This window comes from Squalius cephalus, assembly GCF_949319135.1.
Source record: "Squalius cephalus genome assembly, chromosome: 2".
Lineage (NCBI taxonomy): Eukaryota > Metazoa > Chordata > Actinopteri > Cypriniformes > Leuciscidae > Squalius > Squalius cephalus.
Window position 1 is genome coordinate 47324663 of NC_137123.1, and position 17774 is coordinate 47342436.

At 36.7% G+C, this 17774-nt stretch overlaps 1 protein-coding gene across 2 annotated transcripts in view; it reads left to right on the forward strand.

The window, feature by feature from the left end:
* The window catches only part of sh3d19 (SH3 domain containing 19), a 33904-nt gene that overhangs the window by 5474 nt on the left and 10656 nt on the right, over positions 1-17774 (forward strand). For both annotated transcript variants that reach the window (XM_079848684.1, XM_079848683.1), the window contains exons 2-11: positions 3276-3315; positions 6565-6605; positions 6755-6800; positions 8294-8429; positions 10431-10611; positions 10697-11620; positions 11703-11816; positions 14543-14631; positions 15432-15469; positions 15665-15905. In XM_079848684.1, coding sequence (XP_079704810.1) covers positions 3276-3315; positions 6565-6605; positions 6755-6800; positions 8294-8429; positions 10431-10611; positions 10697-11620; positions 11703-11816; positions 14543-14631; positions 15432-15469; positions 15665-15905 — 1850 coding nt within the window. The remainder of the gene's footprint in view (positions 1-3275; positions 3316-6564; positions 6606-6754; positions 6801-8293; positions 8430-10430; positions 10612-10696; positions 11621-11702; positions 11817-14542; positions 14632-15431; positions 15470-15664; positions 15906-17774) is intronic.

Here is a 17774-nt window from a genome sequence, read left to right on the forward strand (position 1 = left end):
GATTCAAATATAGTATAAATATAATTACACTTTTGAGAACAAGGTAAAGTGCCTCAACTTGACCATTTCAGCGGATTTTTGTATTTGGAAATGTTGTATGCAGTTGTTTTGATCGAGGGAAACAAGATACATTTCTAGTTTCAACATTGTTTATTCTTCAGACATTCCTCTTTAAACACAATAAGTATCAACTGTGTGCAAAGTGAACCACATTTAGTTTTTGACCATTGCAAATGGGTAAAATACAACTAAATAAACATGGAGCTGCATTGAGATGGCATATCTATGGGATTGAACCATATAGGGCCTTAAAAATTAAGATTGCAAAAGAAAAGTTTGTTAAGAATTAGAAGGATATTAAGATATATTTAATAGTTTAGGCATACAAACTTTGGAAAAAGAAAATTATGGCACTCCGACAGGTATGTTGTATGCAATTGTGTTGATAGAAATTAACGAGTTTCAACAGTTTTTGTTGTTCAGATATTCCTCTTTAAAAGAAAAAAAGAAAAGAAAATCAACTGTATGCAAAGTGACCCACATTTGTTTTTTTGACCACTGTAAATGTTCAGTTGACCAATTTACTCATGGAGCTGCATTAAGATCTCCATATCTCTGGGATTGTACAAGCCTTTAAAAAGAAGATACCAAAAGAAATGGTTGTTAACAACCAGAATCTAAAACGATATTAAGGTATCTTTAATAATTCTTGAGTTACAGGCATGCAAACTTGGCAAAAAACACAATAATTGCTTTTTCCCATTTTTGAACTGTCACCGTTGGCATATAATGCAACAAAGATTGCTAAAATCAACAGATTTTACTAATAGATCTACCAATCTCTGTTTAAAAATAAAATAATGATGTTGCCATCTTTTTAAAGTCATTTTTACCCCCCTGTAATTTAGCTCGAAATCTCAGGTGAAAATTGTCATTTTGATCCCCTTCTACAAAATAGTGGATTACTCAGAGTACATATCTATGACATTTAATATTTTGGCTTTCATCATTGTTTATCTTTGTCTTTCTTAAAACAAAAATCAAAAATATAAGCCGGGGAAGTTTACGAAATGTAGTTGATTTGACACGGAATGACCCTATTAATATTATTACAATAATATTTTATCTAAGACACAGAACAATGAACAGAGATAACAAGGTGACTAAGGGGCTGTTTACACGACACCATTTTCAACTAAAAACATAAAACGTTTTATGCGTTTTGACTATTCGTTTACATGACAATGACGTTTTGGGTGGAAAAAAAAAGGAAACTTTTGAAAACGGGTTTCAAAGTCTCCGTGTAAACAACAAAAACGCAAATCTCTGAGGACGATAACATCATGCACATGTGTGTTACGTGTTCAGTCTATTGCAGCAGAATACAGCGTTTTTAGTCACAAAAACCCTGGCAGCAGAATACAGCGTTTGTCGACACCATTGTCAAAATGATCCCCATTCACACGAATCCACGATAACGACTAAAAACGCTGTATTCTGCCACCAGGCCATTAGATGGCGATGAAATACTATTGACTGAAGACGTAATACGCATGTGCATGACGTCATCGTCTTCAGAGATTTGCGTTTTTGTTGATTACACGGAAACTGTTTTCAAAAACTTGCACTTTGAAACCCGTTTTCAAAAGTTTCCTTTATTTAGGCACCCACGCCGTTGTTGTGTAAACGAATGGCCAAAACGCATAAAAAGTTTTACGTTTTTAGTTTAAAACCCCTCAGTGAACAGGTGAACAAATTACAGGTGAACGTTATCCAATCAGAAACCAGAGAAACTAACTATAGCAAACAGAACTCAGGCAAAGCAGAAAATCTAAAAAAATAATCTATAGATAGATAGATTGATAGATAGGTTTAAGTTGTCATTTATGCGTAAAGGTAACTATTTCAGTTGCTATACTTGTTTAATAGCATTTTTTAAGAACTGGTTAAGATTCTTTTTAGAACCAGTCAAAACCACATAACCTGCATTTGAATGGAATCTGTCATTTATCTTTGCTTATTTTAGTAACCACCAATCAGCAACTTGTTGAACATGTGAACATTTTTTTAAGTGCCAGAAATTCCATTTGGAACTTCTGTCTCTGTATACTGATCTAAGATCAGTTTTGTACCTTTGTAGTGGTTTCAAGGCTCTTTTGATAGTGAAAGCTGGTCCTAGATTAGGAAGAAATCCATATAATCTTCTATAACCGTGATAAAGCTGATGTTTTTTTCTGATATCAGGATGTAGTTTGTTAAACCAATGAACCGCTCAAGGATAGCAGGCAGAAATATTTGACTATTGTTAATGTCAAAAAAGAAATACTTCCTGATTGGCCGCATTCCTGCATGGCACACTGGCTGTGTCAACATACCTAATGAAAAAAAGAGACGTCACTTTTACCGGGAGTTGTGCTTCCTCACAGACACATTTTATTCAGAAGGTGGGCAAAGGACTCTGTCTGAGTTACTTATATTCTCTGCAACATATGCAGGTAGGACTGTATATTTCCTGATAAGTAATGTATCAGTTTGCACCTATGTATCATTTTAATTTTTAAACTTAACTTGTAAATAATGCAGTGATTGAAATGATTTGACAAACTCAAATCAAATTACTTCACCAATGCTATTATGAATGAGGTAGGCTATTTCACTTTCTCATACTTTAACACACAAGAGCAGAAACTGGATCCAGCAGGTGTGTCTGGGGACAGTGATGGGTCACAACTGCAACAAAGACACACAAAGACCCCTTTGCCAAAGCAGTCATTATGTTTTATGACTTCACTCTCATTACCTGAGGAAAGTTAAACATTCTCTATGAATGCTTGATGTTGTCGGGAGAAACAAGGATCCTACTTTTGTATAGTGTAGTCAAATATGCTGGTCTTGTTCTATTTGTAGTTTCATATGAGCTTTAATAAGGTGTTAAAAGTTAATATATACTCAAAATGTGCTCAAAAATTAAAAAGGAGGCACCAAATGAACCTGCTTTACTGAAACCATAACCTGCTGCTCAACTGGGTGATGTGAATATGGAGCGTGGTTTCATGAAAAACTGCGCTGTTGTGGCCTCCAGTTCTCTCATAAGCTCTGCTCTTTAAAACAGGTTTATCAGGAACATACCATACAGTTTAAACAGCCAAACAGACAATGTCACACTGCCAGCTGTGCCTGTGGCCTAGTCACTGAATGTTGCAAATGTCATGCAGTTAAATTAAATTTGTGCTACAAAGAAATTTAGCTCATGCTTTGTGTTTTATGTTTTGCAGAAAGCTCAGAAAGAAATAAACAAGAACACTTACATATAAGGTAAGATCTCCTTGAGGCTCTAATAGCCTCTTTGAATTATGCTCTTTACACTGATGCACTGACAGAGGGAGAAAAAGTGAAAGTATTTGTGAATTTGCTGCTGTCAGGATAAGCTGATTCAACATCTCTAAAATCTTGTCTAGTTTGGTGATACTTTGAATATTCATAATGAGTGTACTGTTAGAAATATTAACCAGTCATTGAAGTTTACTAATTAAATGTTGACCTCTCACAGTATGCATTACAAGGCCAAAATTGTGTGGAGACTTGAACACCACATTTCCATGTGCTTGTTGAACTTTAACTTCAAAATGATTGCTATTCATAGTGAGGCGGTCCGTCCTTTGACACTATAGCTGCTTCTGCTTTGAACATTTTTGATGTTAGAACATGGAATTTGCTCACTTTTAGACCCAAGAGCATTATGGGTGTTTCTTCAACTATGGGGACTTCACAACCTGTGGAATTTCACAGGTCTTCAACTGTCTTAAAATAAACTTTATTTCATTTAACTTGTCTAATAATGATGTTCAGTAAACAGGCATCACAGGACAACATTGTTCTGAAACACCATGTACGTTTTCACCACAATTTTATTGATACTTTTATGATGGATTTTCATATTTTAAGATTGAAAGTCTGCATCTTGGGACAAGAATAAAACAATAAAATCTATACATAAAAGGCATTTGAAAAGTAAAAAAAAAAAAAAAAAATAGTAAAAAGTAAAAAATAAAAATAAAAAAAGTTTCCAAGACAGAATGTTACCTTCACAAAATGTGTGTGTTTGTTAGATTAGATTAGATTAGATAACCTTTATTGTCATTATAAACATGTATAACGTAATTAGGAAGTGTTTCCCTTAGTGCCGGATTATACAACAACACAAACAATGTTACATACGACACAAATATTAAACATATAATGCAAAAATAATCAATTAAATCAGTTTTAAATATTGCAGTAATAAGAAATATATTGCACTAAACCTGTGTGTTTTTAAAGGAATAGTCCACCTATAAAAATGAAAATTCTGTGATCATTTACTCTCCCTCATGTCGTTCCAAACCTGAATGACTTTCTTTCTTCTACAGAACATTAAAGAATATATTTTAAAGAATGTTGGTAACCAAACAGTTTTTTACATTGTACTGAAAAAGAAAAATATCATCTTTTATTTTCGACAGAAGAAAAAGAGCCGTGCAGGTTTGGAAGGACATTAGGGTTATTAAATTATGATAATTTTGATTTTTGGGGAAAACTGTCCCTTTAATGAAAATCAAACCCTGGGACATAATAGTGGATGACAAAACACCCACATATGGACAATAAATTTAGAGTACTCTAACATGGTGTTTACATAATAGTGTTGCTTCAATTAACAACGGTGTTCAATTTTTAACAGTGTCTTAATAAACAAATCACCTTTTTATTTGTAGCATTTTTAAAATGACTGGTTAACAGCAAAAGGCCTGTGACATAAATCAGAACTAATGGATAGTTGTGCTTGTTTCTTGCTGAGCTAATCATGCCTGTACAGTGAGAGACATCAAGGGTGTGAATCGAACATGTCAGCTGGTTCTCATTTGAAACAGAGTTAAAGCTGCCTCTGAGAGCTTGCTGGTATGCTGGGCTGGACTGGCCTGACTCTCTCTCTCACTCTCACTCTGTGCTTATGACACATCACTTCAGCTATGCAGAAAGCAGCAGCTTTAAAACGTCCACATAGTCAGGAAGTGAATGCAAGTCTTGAACATGAATGATCAAAGAGCTTTTACTAATGATGAACACTGTAGTTTTTGAAAGGGATGGCGTAATTTGATGTAATGGATTCCTTTAACACTTCATATATCTACTAATGTAAGGTATGAACCGCATGACTTCATATCTTTGATGTCTCTTCATTTGCATTTAATGCTAAAGCTTTGTACAGTGTCAATGTTCAATTGTCTTTTGTTTGCTCTGTGTCTGACACCGTAGTTTCTATGATACAGTATTATTGTTAGATCCATTTCACTGTGCTGTTGAATACTTGACCTGGTTAAAGGAGGATATAAAGGGGAAATGAGCAACAAGTTGTAAAAAAGGACATTAATTTAGTTGTAGAGTAATTAAAACCAGTTTTATCAAGTAATAATGCAATAAAAGTTAACATTATGTGAGAAATAACTGTCACCGTTATCTGTTGAAGATATTGTGGTTCTACAAATGCTAGTTAGTAGTAATTGGATGTATGTGTTGAACTTGCTACACTACCGTTCAAAGGTTTGGGGTCAGTAAAATTGTATTTAATGTTTTTGAAAAAATGTCTCATACTCACCAATGCTGCTTTTATTTGATACAAATATTAATTTTTTACACTGTAAAAAATTTCTAACCCTTCCAAATCAAAAATTTCAAGTGACCGATAACATCTAAATTTTTCAATTGGCCCAAGTGAAATTCTGTAAATTTCAATTGGCCCAAGTGAAAATCTGTACATTTATTTTTATAATTTACTGAATTTCACTTGGGCCAATTGAAAAATGTAGATGTTATCGGTCACTTGAAATTTTTGATTTGGGAGGGTTAGAATTTTTTTACAGTGTACCTTTAATATTACCTTTAATATTAAAATAACTGTTTTCTCTTTTAATATGTTTTTAAAATGTAATTTATTCCTCTGATGGCAAAGCTGAATTTTCAGCAGCCATTAAAGGCACAATATGTAATTTTTCACCGCTAGGGGTCGCTAACCTCTTCAAAACAATAAGAAAGGCATAGATTGATGACGCAGTGAATGAGCATGGAATCATGGAACTTGTCGTCATGCCAATGGATCTAATAATGTTTATGGGGAAATAATGTTTACGGATGAGTGAATGCATTCATGTTTTTTTTAACATGACTGTGGTATGAAGCAGGGCGTGACTGCTAATGAGAGGCAGATATCTGCACCACATGCGAGTCCTGGGGGACATAAAGGAATGAGGACATTAAAGTTATAGAAAAGAACAGAATTGATTTGAAATAGAAGTCTTTTGTTATATTGTAAATGCCTTTGCTGTCATTTTGATTTAATTTAATGCATCATTGTTGAAAAAAAGTATTAATATCGTTCAACCCCCATATAAATTAAATGGTAGTGTATATGTTTTGTTGTTACTGTGTTCATTCACTGTGTCATATGTTAATGTGAGCTAAAAGAATCCCTGGCGATGTATCTTGTTAATATCTTTTTTTTTCTTTTTTTTCTGTTCACGTTTTTAGTTTAGGACCCCTGTCTTCAATCAAAGCAGCCTTTAAGAGAAGTGAGTAGGTTGTGACGTAAATCTAGGTTTATTTTACTTTCATACATAGTAGAATGTATAATTACAGGACACATTGTAGTAATGTCATGTTTTAACAATATACATGGTCAAATGTGTTATAAAATGCTGAATGCTGTCATATCTTCCAGCTTCTGCAAGAGCTCTCTCACGACCAGACTACTCCAGGGAAAGAAGGTGAGCTTATTGTAACTATTTTTTCCATTTCTTCACTTTTATTTATAGGTACAGTGACTTTTGTAAAGGAAGTGATTGGAGGCTGATATGCCAAAAGCCAGATTTAAACTCACATCTCTTGTGTGACCAACATGGTTCAATATTTTGGAGAACATGTGTGAACTGATAAGCAAGTCTGTTAATATGAAACACTTAGTCATTCTCATATTGTCACAGTTGGGTGAAATAAAGTGCAGGGTGGGTTGGGTGCAGGATCTAATCGCAAGCAGTTAAAAAGTTTATTTACAGTGAACTAAGAACATGAACAGAGCGATGAGAACTGACAATAAACAGAAGGAAAAACAGAGCCTAAATACACTAAACAAACCAATCAACTAAATGAACATCAGGTGCAAACAATAATCAAACAATGAGTAACCTAGGAGACTAACTAGAAGCAGGGAAAAAGGAACTAAGGAAACTCATAGAAAACTCAAACACAGATAAAACAGGACAGAACCCTGAAACATATGGGCTGCACCCGAAATCTCATAGTTCTTTACTATATAGTTGGTGAAAAAGAGTATGTGACGACTAGTATGTCCAAATTCACAGTATACTCATAAAAGAGTAGGCAAAACGTAACTGGATGTCCTACTAGTTCCAGCGAGATTCTGAAGTGTGCATACAATGAACACTTTACTATCCCATAAGGCCACAGGAGAGGATTTATGAATTGCAGTGAAGCGACACAACTGATACTGGTAGGTCACATGATAATGACAACATGAATGTATTATGTCCAGATTACATTCACACTACACACATTCATACTATATAAAACATACTTTTTTAGCAGTCACAAAGTAAGTACTTATTCAAAATAAGTACCTACTCAAGAGAGTATGCGATTTCGGATGCAGCCATGCTCTGCTCGTACATTCTTGTCCTGGATACAGTTACCACCATAGACAATAATCCAGGTATGGGCAACTTCGGTCCTAGAGGGCCAATGTCCTACAGAGTTTAGGTCCAACCCTAATCAAACACACCTGAACAAGCTAATCAAGGTCCTCAGGATTACTAGAAAGTTACAGGCAGGTGATTTTTTTCAGGGTTGGAGCTAAACTCTGTAGGACAGTGGCCCTCCAGGACCGAAGTTGCCCATCCCTGCAATAATCCATTCAAATATGTGGTTACAATTTAGAGTATTAGTAAAAAAAAGAAAGAAAATTAAAGTAAAAAATTAGAAAATTTGTAAGTAGTCTTTTTTTGTCTAAAGATGATTCTTTAGACAATCTTTAGACAAGGTAATATTCCTTTAAAAAACACTTCTGCATAATAAAAAAGTGGCCAGCTGATTTAGGACCACAGAATATTTCAATAACATTTATGCCAATATGAACCACCTCATGTGTTTTATACAAAACCACAAGCCCGGATATATAGCTGTGCTTTGAAATTTGTGTAGAATACATTCATACATATTAAGAAGAATCTGTTGTTGTTTTTAGGGGTTCAGAGATAACCATCCTATCAGCAGAGCAGTTAGCAGCCACTTCTTGGTGTCCAGGGGCGTCTGGTCAATTTTCATCCACAGCTTTCACAACACAACCAATCTGGAATGAGAGTGTTCTGACCTCTGTTCAGGTACAGTGATTTATAGCACTATATCCAGTTCAACAGCTGTCATTAACAGACAGTTGTGCCAGACAGGTGTGTGGATTCTCTTTGTTTACTCAGCATGTCTTTACTTTAACTTTTCAAAGCATGGCTACTTTGTCCCTGTGTTTGACAGACTAACACATGGATTACTAACTTACCAATAAACCATTGTCATTATAGAACGAGTCTGTAGAACAATGTAGTATAGGCCAATTCACACTGCACTGACAGACGGCAACAGATGCTTTGTCGGGTTTTGTTGGACCCGTGTGTTACCCCTGTTGACGTCTGTTACCGTCTGTCAGAGCTTGTTTTCACTGATTGAACATGTTAAATTGGCAATTGTCTGGTCATGGAATATCTGAGAAGGGGCAAACTGTAATCTGGTGATTGTCTGTGTTGGTCTGCGTCTATCGGTGCAGTTTGAACTGGCCTACTGTGTTGTTATGGTAACTAATACTGAAACTGTAAAAAAAACAAAAAAAAACCTTAAATGAAAATTAGAAATAAAGCTGAACTAACTGACGTAAATTAATTTGAACTACTACAAGTACTTAAACTAAAACTGAAATAAAATAAAGCTATAAAAAATAAAAGCTAATTCATAAATATTATTAGGGTTGGGTACCGAAACCGGGCACCGATATGGAACCGATACCTAAATAACCGGTATGTAACCGGACTGAACCAAAATGCAGATTTTGGTACCACTTAAATGCCTCAGCTGTCGGTTGAAATATCTGCCCTCTGGTTCTTCGAAACGTACATAAGAAACATCATCATCGCATGTGATTGCTACTTAACCCTTTGATGCGTACAATCGTTCACGTTCAAATCGTGTGATCATCAACTTCTAAATTTAAATCTGCGTTCGTGCGTTGGCTGGCTGGCCAACGAGCTTAGATATCCGCCTGGTGGGACTACTAATGCTTGGATGATGAGTGTGGTAGCAAAATGCCTAAATTATGTTGGTGGAGCTGGAGGGATGCCAAAACAGCTGTAAAGCGAGTGGGTGCTTATATGCTCCGGCAGTTAATTGAAAGATTAGATGGGTTCACTCCTCCCGAAATTACATTTAGAAACTTCACAAAAATAATACTAAAATAAAACTGGGGGATATCTGCACATATAGCATTTTTAAATATTATAATTTTTGTACAAGGAAGTTTCAGTCAGGATTCAAGGGCATTTTTAAAGGTTGTTATATTAGAAGGCATTTTAGAAATTCATGAATATTCAATTCAATTATTTTCATCTTATTGCTGATAACCAATACATTTTCATAAAATATTCTAAAGCTTCACTACGGTCTATAAGCAAATCAAAAACACACTCAAACTAAAACAAATAGTTTGTGCTGTATGCTGTATTTCCCAACATTATAATGTACAATATGTAAACATTCAATATTGGCTAATACTGATAAATAAAATACCAATATAGTGCCGATATTGTAACTAATGTCCACTGGAGGCGAGTTGAATTGAACCCATGTGCAGTTTAATTAAATCCAAAAACATGAATGAATACAGGATAAACAGAGACTAGACTTGACTTGACCATGGAACAAACTCAACTAACAGCAGGTTACATTGATCAAAACTAGACAAAAGACAATGGTAACATGAGGGCTATGTATACACAAGGACTAATCATTAAACAAGGAACATTCAAACAATAAACCAATCACAGAACACAGAAACACATGACCTCAAACAACCAATCAGAACATGACACATAAGACTAGGGAAGCTCAAAGCGTGATCAGATGATGGCAAGGGAATCACATGACAAACAGGAACCATGACTATGAGAATTACAAAATAAATGACATGAACACAAACAAAACCCAAATCAATGTGCCACATATATTGTGCATCCCTACTCTGTTCTCTAGGACTGTATGGTTTCTGCACCTGCACACTCGTGACGTGTTTGCTTGGTTTGATGCTTGCGTAAGAGTGATTCCCCTCTCTCGTGCTTCAGCTCCCACCATCCTATGAGCAGGTGATCAAGGAGAAGACCCAGGAGCAGGTTACCACACCTTCACCACCTCCACAACACTTATACACAACAACTATTGCCACACAGACTGACTCACTAGAGGAGAATGCCACAGGTCCAGATTCTGGCACGTCCCTGCAGCTGAACCAACAGCCCAGTGGAGGTTAGTCTGTACTGACAAGATTTGGAGTGCACAAATCAATGTGAACCATAAACTGATACTCTATGTTTGGTCTTTACTGTTTCAGCAAAGCAGCCAATAAAACCACCTCGGCCATCATTGCCTAAACCCAAACCCATTCCGCAAGAATCTCGAACCAGGTCCCCAACATCCACTCCCAATTCCCAACCCACCGTCGATATAGCCCCAGCCCCAGGCCCACGCCCGGTTCCTCAGCCTCGCTCCAAAACTAAACCCCTGTGCCCAACCAACCAACCAACCAATGTGCAACCTCTGATATCACTGCAAGACAGCTGGGAAGTTTGTCCTATAACCCCTTTGGAGAATTCTGATGCCCATTCAGGAAAGTATCTGAAGGATCTCTTAGATGTCTTCAGCTCCGAACCTCAAAGTGAACTGAGTAACCCTGTCAACATTCAAAGAGAGCAGACAAACCAAACTGAAGAGTACCAAAGTGAGAACATGACCTCCCTCCACAGCGACCGCAACATCCGATCAAGAATCCAGGCCTTTGAAAGTCAATCTAGCTTAGAGAATAATGAAACCTCTGTGCCTTCCCCCCGTCCTCGAAATATTTACAGCAAACCACCTGTGCTGGCACCAAAACCTTCCATTGCCCCTCGGCCCTCTTTCAAAAAGCCCAAAGAAGAGGAGTTTTCACAATTTGATAGTCACTTATATGAAGAGGTCGATGCACCTATGCCAGCTCCAAGACCTCAGCTTTTCAAAAAACCATCCTTCAACTCAAGAGATGAGTCTGACTCTCAGCCTCCCTTCAGGATGGCCCTCATTCCTCCATCGCGACCTTCATTGGTCAAAGTTAAGAATGTAAGTTCCCAGGATGAGGAAGTAGTATTGAAAGGACCTCCCCCGCCACTCAAGCCCAGCAAAGACCTGTTGAACCTTAACAACCACAACTCCACCGCACTTCTGTCTAACATCACATCCACAGCGAACATGCTAAACAATGACAATGTGGATGCTGCCATTAGTAAGTTTTAAGGACCACAATACAGGATTTGTGTGTATACATAAATTGAGTAATGCAGATAATTAATATATCTCTGTCACAGACCACTCTCCCACTAAAACTGCCTATCAAGGGGGATTCTCCTACATAGGATCAAGCATGCAGGGAGTGACCAGGAGACCCACAGTCATCAGAGTCCCCAGTAAAACAGAAAAAAGTGAGTCATTAATAGCCATTGTATTTATATGTGAGGAACTATTTAAAATTGCCTGTGTGCTTTTAATACACATTCATATATAAATATATGAATGAGCCTATGATTGAACCATACCACATAGATCATGGCTGTCAAGCTCCAAAACTCCTTGTGTTGTACTGTTTGTAGGTCATATATTTGGAGTCTTCTGAAGACATACGATAGCTTTGTGTGAAGAAAAGACAAAAATTTAAGTCGTTATACAGTCATAATCTTCCCTTTTGCTGCAGCTCTTAAATCTCAAATCTTACCCATTCCATTATTGTAAGGTGTGTGTGGCTGTAAGTACACGATGCAGGAGATTCAGAGCAGTAGCAGTCTTTTAATAAATCCAACAGAAACATGTTGGAAAACTCAAGAGCTAGACTAATCCATAATCACGTAAAGCAAATGCGACGGAACACTGACCAAAGGAAAATAAGGACTTAAATACAAGGGAGAGCTAGTGAACAGAAACAGGTGTGTAATTAATTAGGAGCTATGGAAACTTATAAGAACAGGGAAAACAGAACACAATGACAGTAAAACAGATATATATATATACAGTAGGGGTGCGTTTCCCGAAAGCATCGTTATGCAAATATGGTCGCAAGTTCTGTTTTTGTCATACATACAACCGGCGTAGCGTCATAGAACGTCTCTGAAAAGGTTCACGCCCACTTTTAGGGGAAAACAATCCGGCGAGCGCCATACACAGTATCGGATTGAGGACGTGTACTAACCCTTACAAACATGTAATTTGTATTTAAACATTTTTTTTCACACAGTAGGCTACCCCTATTATGTATTTGTATTTAATTAAATTTTTCCACACAGTATTTTGTATTTTTATTTTATTTTAAATACATTTCCATGTATTTATGCCCATCTCTGCCTGCCATCATCATCAATATCTTGCTGTTATGGATATATCATGAATTACGGATGATGCTATCGAAAGCTAAATCAGGCTAGTTGTATGGCTGGACAGAAAAGTGCACTCAGTAGCTACTCTATATATAAAGACATAATATTATACATTTAAAGAAGTTTACTTCTTAAAACCGTAGTAAAATCATTCACTGGCTACCTGGTGACTCGATGAGGTACGAGTAAATGTCCAGGTAAGACACTTCTGGCCAATGGGTGGGGTTGTTAGACCAATTTGACGCTGGTAGAATGAAAGGGACATGTTTTTAAGTTGCCCAAATTAAGTTTATAAATGTATCGTTCACGCTCTATGGAAGGCAGGGTGGACATATAATTACTCGACATATTTCATCTAAGTGATTTCGGAAGTTATACACGTCTGCCGGCTGTGTACGGACGTTGTTTTGTGCCGCTATTTTGTATTGAAGTCTATGGGAAGTCTGGCTTGTTTTCCCCTAAAAAGGGGCGGTTACGAAATTGACAGTGAAGTTCCCGGATGTGCCGGTTGTATGTATAGTTGGCATAGTTCGACGAGTCTGTGTTTCCCGAAACCATAGTTACAAGGAACATCATCGCAAAGTTTTGTGGTTGGAACTACAGCTGTGGTTAGAAGCATAGTTTTTTGTTTGCATGACATATCTTTTATTTTTAATATATACAAATTTACTTTGTTTACTTCTTTTAGTTTGTCAAGATATTTAAAGCACCATTTTTTAAGAGTGCGCATGTGCGGACATGGTAAGAATGAGCCTACGATTGAATCTTGAAATAAAGCAAAATAACTAAGAAAAAGATGCCATGTCTGTTATTTATTGCAAAACAAATTTAGCATTAATTAAATCTCAAATGGACTAATTGGAAAAATAAGTTATTACTCAACCACCTGCATGACATCATTAACCAACGTGGTTGAACGACAAATTTGCGACAGTACGGTTTCAGGAAACAGTCGTGACTAGCCAGATGATTTCTTCCACAATGCATCGTACTATGGTAGTTAAGCAGTGAGTACATCGTTGTATGGGAAACGCTCCCCAAAACAGAACCATTAATTATGCAATGTTCAGTTGTACTTAATAGGAATGGAAGCCCAGCATGCTAGACGTGCACAGGTGTATGTATAAATGTGAAGCTTGTATTTCTATTACATGAAGTCCTCAGTTTAAAAAACAACAACAACAAATAAAAAAAAACGTTTGAGATCTATTTTTATGTGTTTTTTTTTTGTTTTTGTTTTTTGAGGATGGTTGATGTAAACGATGTCCCTGTCATGAACAATTCCAATTGGCCATTGAATCAATTTTGCCTTAGACAGCTTGCTTAGCCTATACCCTAAGTAGATGTACTAATAGTTCAAAAGTTTTTGGTAAGTAAGATTCTTTTTAAAAGTTTTGTATGCTCATTAAGGCTGCATTTATTTGATCAAACATATTTTAAAATGTAATTTATTTATGTGATGACAAAAGTGAATTTTAAGTAGTCATGATTAGTCAAACTCTTTAATGTCACATGATGCCTCACAGATTATTCTAATATGCTCATTTGGTGATCAAGAAACATCTCTAATTATTATCAGTGTTGAAAACAGTTGTGCAGCTCAAGAACTGTGAAAACCATGATACATTGTATGTATGTAATTTAAAAGAACGTACTGTCACTTTTAATCAATTTAATGCATCCATGCTGTATAAAAGTATTATGTCCCCCCCAAACTTAATATTCTCTATAAAAATATGATGCATTATTGCATGGTAAGTGAATGGATTTCTGCTTTTCAGACCCTGAAGAAACGGCAGATTTTCCTCCTCCTTTACCTGTACAAAAACCTGTGGGCGGCCCACCTCCACCTGCTAAACCCGCTCGCAAAGTAAGACCTTATAAAACTGCAACAGCTGTGCAACAAGCACTAAAGCAGTGGGCGATTAGGATAAAATGCTGTTTTAAACGTTATAATAGGGACTTTTCTTTGTTTTTCTTGTCCACTTTTTCCTCAGGTCTGAAACATATTCTGCAAGTATGTGAATACAGATGCTTCTAGCTATGTAGTGTATGCTCGATTTTGGGTATTATGTGTACCGACAGGCTGATCAGGATTCCAACGCGAAGCGGAGGGGTCTTGAATCAGCCTGAAGGGGTTGTATTCGCTATAACAACCGCCACGCTCTACATTATTCCGCTTATTACATGGCTACCTACCAAATAAATCAATAATTTGACACAAAATATTGATTTAAAAAGGAGTTTATTGATTTAAAAATGATTGTATTGCTTCCGCTAAAGAAAATAGTCCGTTCCGTCTCTACGGTTAGAATCCTGCGTTCATAGCAACACTCTGTTTTTCATGGCAACGGTGTGTTATACTTAGCAGCGGTCTGTTATCAAGAAATAACAGACCGCATTCAACATTAGAATTCAACCAAGCCATGTAATAAACTGTAATAATAATAATAATAATAATCTACTGCTACCTTCCAAATGTGATATTTTCCAAATATTGTATTTCTATCTTAAACAATTGTGACAAACCATGAACAATATTATCTTATTCTATGATGTATTCTGTATTTACATTGTTACTGTACTGTATAAAATATGTCTTGAAAGAAAACAGTGACTTCTCTTAAACATTGAATATTTTTGTTCTTGATTTTTTTTTTTTCCCCTCAGGACTTGAATTTCTCATCTGACATGTCTCTTCCACCACGGTAACTGAATCCTGTATTTATTCACAGCTGTCCTAATTTCGGTTTCTCAACCTTATAAATGTGCCTTTATGCGTTTTTCTTTTCAATGGATATATGGGTTGGCAGTATGAGCCAGTGAATAAAGAGTTTCAATGCTGATAACATGTGGACACTTCTGGTAATGTGCCCTTAAATTCTGTGTAAATAATATTTCAGGCCCGGTGGAGGAAAGGTTCTGCCTCCTCGCCCCCCACCAGCTAAAACAGGCCCGGGAAGACCACCTCCTCCACGAAAAGATGGCTCCCAACGTAAGCCCTCAGATCCGGGACTTTCACAAATAGTCCCAGCAAAACAACAACAACCTCAATGGCAGCAACAAAACCGCAGAGCTTCGAAAAAGGGACCTGCTCTACCGCCTAGACCCAACCCTGGACATCGTCTTTACAACAAATACACAGTGAGATGTTATTTTACTTGCATATTTTCTTGATTGAAAGTCACACTATGTAAATGTTTGCCTTCTAATGGTTAAAAAATAAAACATTGTTTTGGTTGTGCTTCGCCTCTGCTCCTCTGCGCAGAGGAATGTGGTTCACGGCACCAGTGTACACATGGAAATCTAAAAGTGATGTAATCTGAGCAGGTGCCATATTTTACACTCTTGTTTTTGACTTAATAAAGTCTTGATAAATAAATCAAGTAACAAAAGTCTACATTAAAAGTCCTTAAAGTCATCATGAAACTGAAATTGCAATACTATATTTTTCCTTACAGTGATGTATATGCGAGTGAAACAGCTTCTCAAACAAGAAAAAATGTAGTGCCTAGTGCGAGACTTGACCTGGGCTGTTGTCTCTTAGCGCGATATGAAGACTCAAAGGGTATAACTTAACTAAAAGGTATACCATTTCTAGGCGTGTTCCCTGAACCATACCTTAGGAAGTTGCTTAAGATATACCTTCTTACGTGCGACGTTACCAGGTGCTGTCTGTGGCGATGGTGCTGAATTTGTTATCGATGACTCGAGAATCAATTATTCACTCATGCAGGGGCTGCTTCACTGCGTTATGTGAGAAAGCGGTGTTCTTTATAAAAGAAGCACTACAGAAATAGTTGAAATTGCATTTATTAGGACTCATGGGATATTATAAAAAATAATCCAAACTATAATAGCCTATAATAGCCTAGCCTACATATTTTAAAATTGTATCATATATTGCTGCCACAATAACTGCCCATTTAAAATGTTTACGTGCTCTCTTCTCTTTCCCATTTTTGATCGCTGAGGTGAAGCTGTGGTGAAATATTGTTCTTGTAAATACTTTCCAGCATTACAGTGTTCGGCAGTGATCAAAAAGGATTTAAACAGTGAATTTTGAATCTCTTCTTGTAAACTCAGAGATTTGGATTCGGACGGCAATTAAATCACCACACGACCTTAGTGTTTGTCAAAAAACAGTAGGTAATTTGGTCTGGGATTTTTACGCGGGTTGGGTGAGAAAAAACACTGACATTATGGATTCGGATGGCAATAAAATCACAGACTTACCCCTGTAAATGTTGAAAATACCGTACGACCCCATGAGAAACAATTACCGTCCGAATAGGCTTAACTGGCAGTATGCTTTCACTGGCCTTTGAAAGCGCTCTGCGGACGGCCTCGTCTTTTAGCACACCTATTCGCTGCATCGCTGCCATAGTTTGAGCAAACTCCCCACCACAATCATTCCCTTTAAATTGACTCCTAAGCCTTTACTGCCTAATGGTTTGCCAGCTGATGTACCTTTTGAATAATATAATTAAAAAGCTAACAACAATCAGTGTTCAACAATCATGAAAACACTTGAATTAGCCTGTTGCACTGGGTGTATTACAACTTCAGAATTACATTCGTATAGGTTGTCAACCGTGATAAGGTAAAGCTAAGAGTGGTCCAGACCAACCTTCCAAACATATGACTTACAGAAGGTATACTTAACTAAGAACGTTTCAGGAAACGCGTATTAACGATAAGGTACAGCTTAAGGTATAACTTAATAACGACATAGCGTTAAGAAGGTTTCGGGAAATCCAGCCCTGGTCCTTCAGGAACTGATTGGATCATTGGATCCTTGTGGTTTGCAAGTGCTGTGATCTTATGTGAGTGATGGGTTGTCCTGTCAAGAAAAGTTAAGGAGGGAAAAGTTATTTTGATTTAAAATTATTAGGGAACATAAATTAAAAAAATTATAATGGTGTGCACTGTGCACGGGTAAATCATTTATAAGAAGCAATATATTCCCTAAAAAAACATTAAAAATTGTCAACTTAGATTTCATGGTGACTT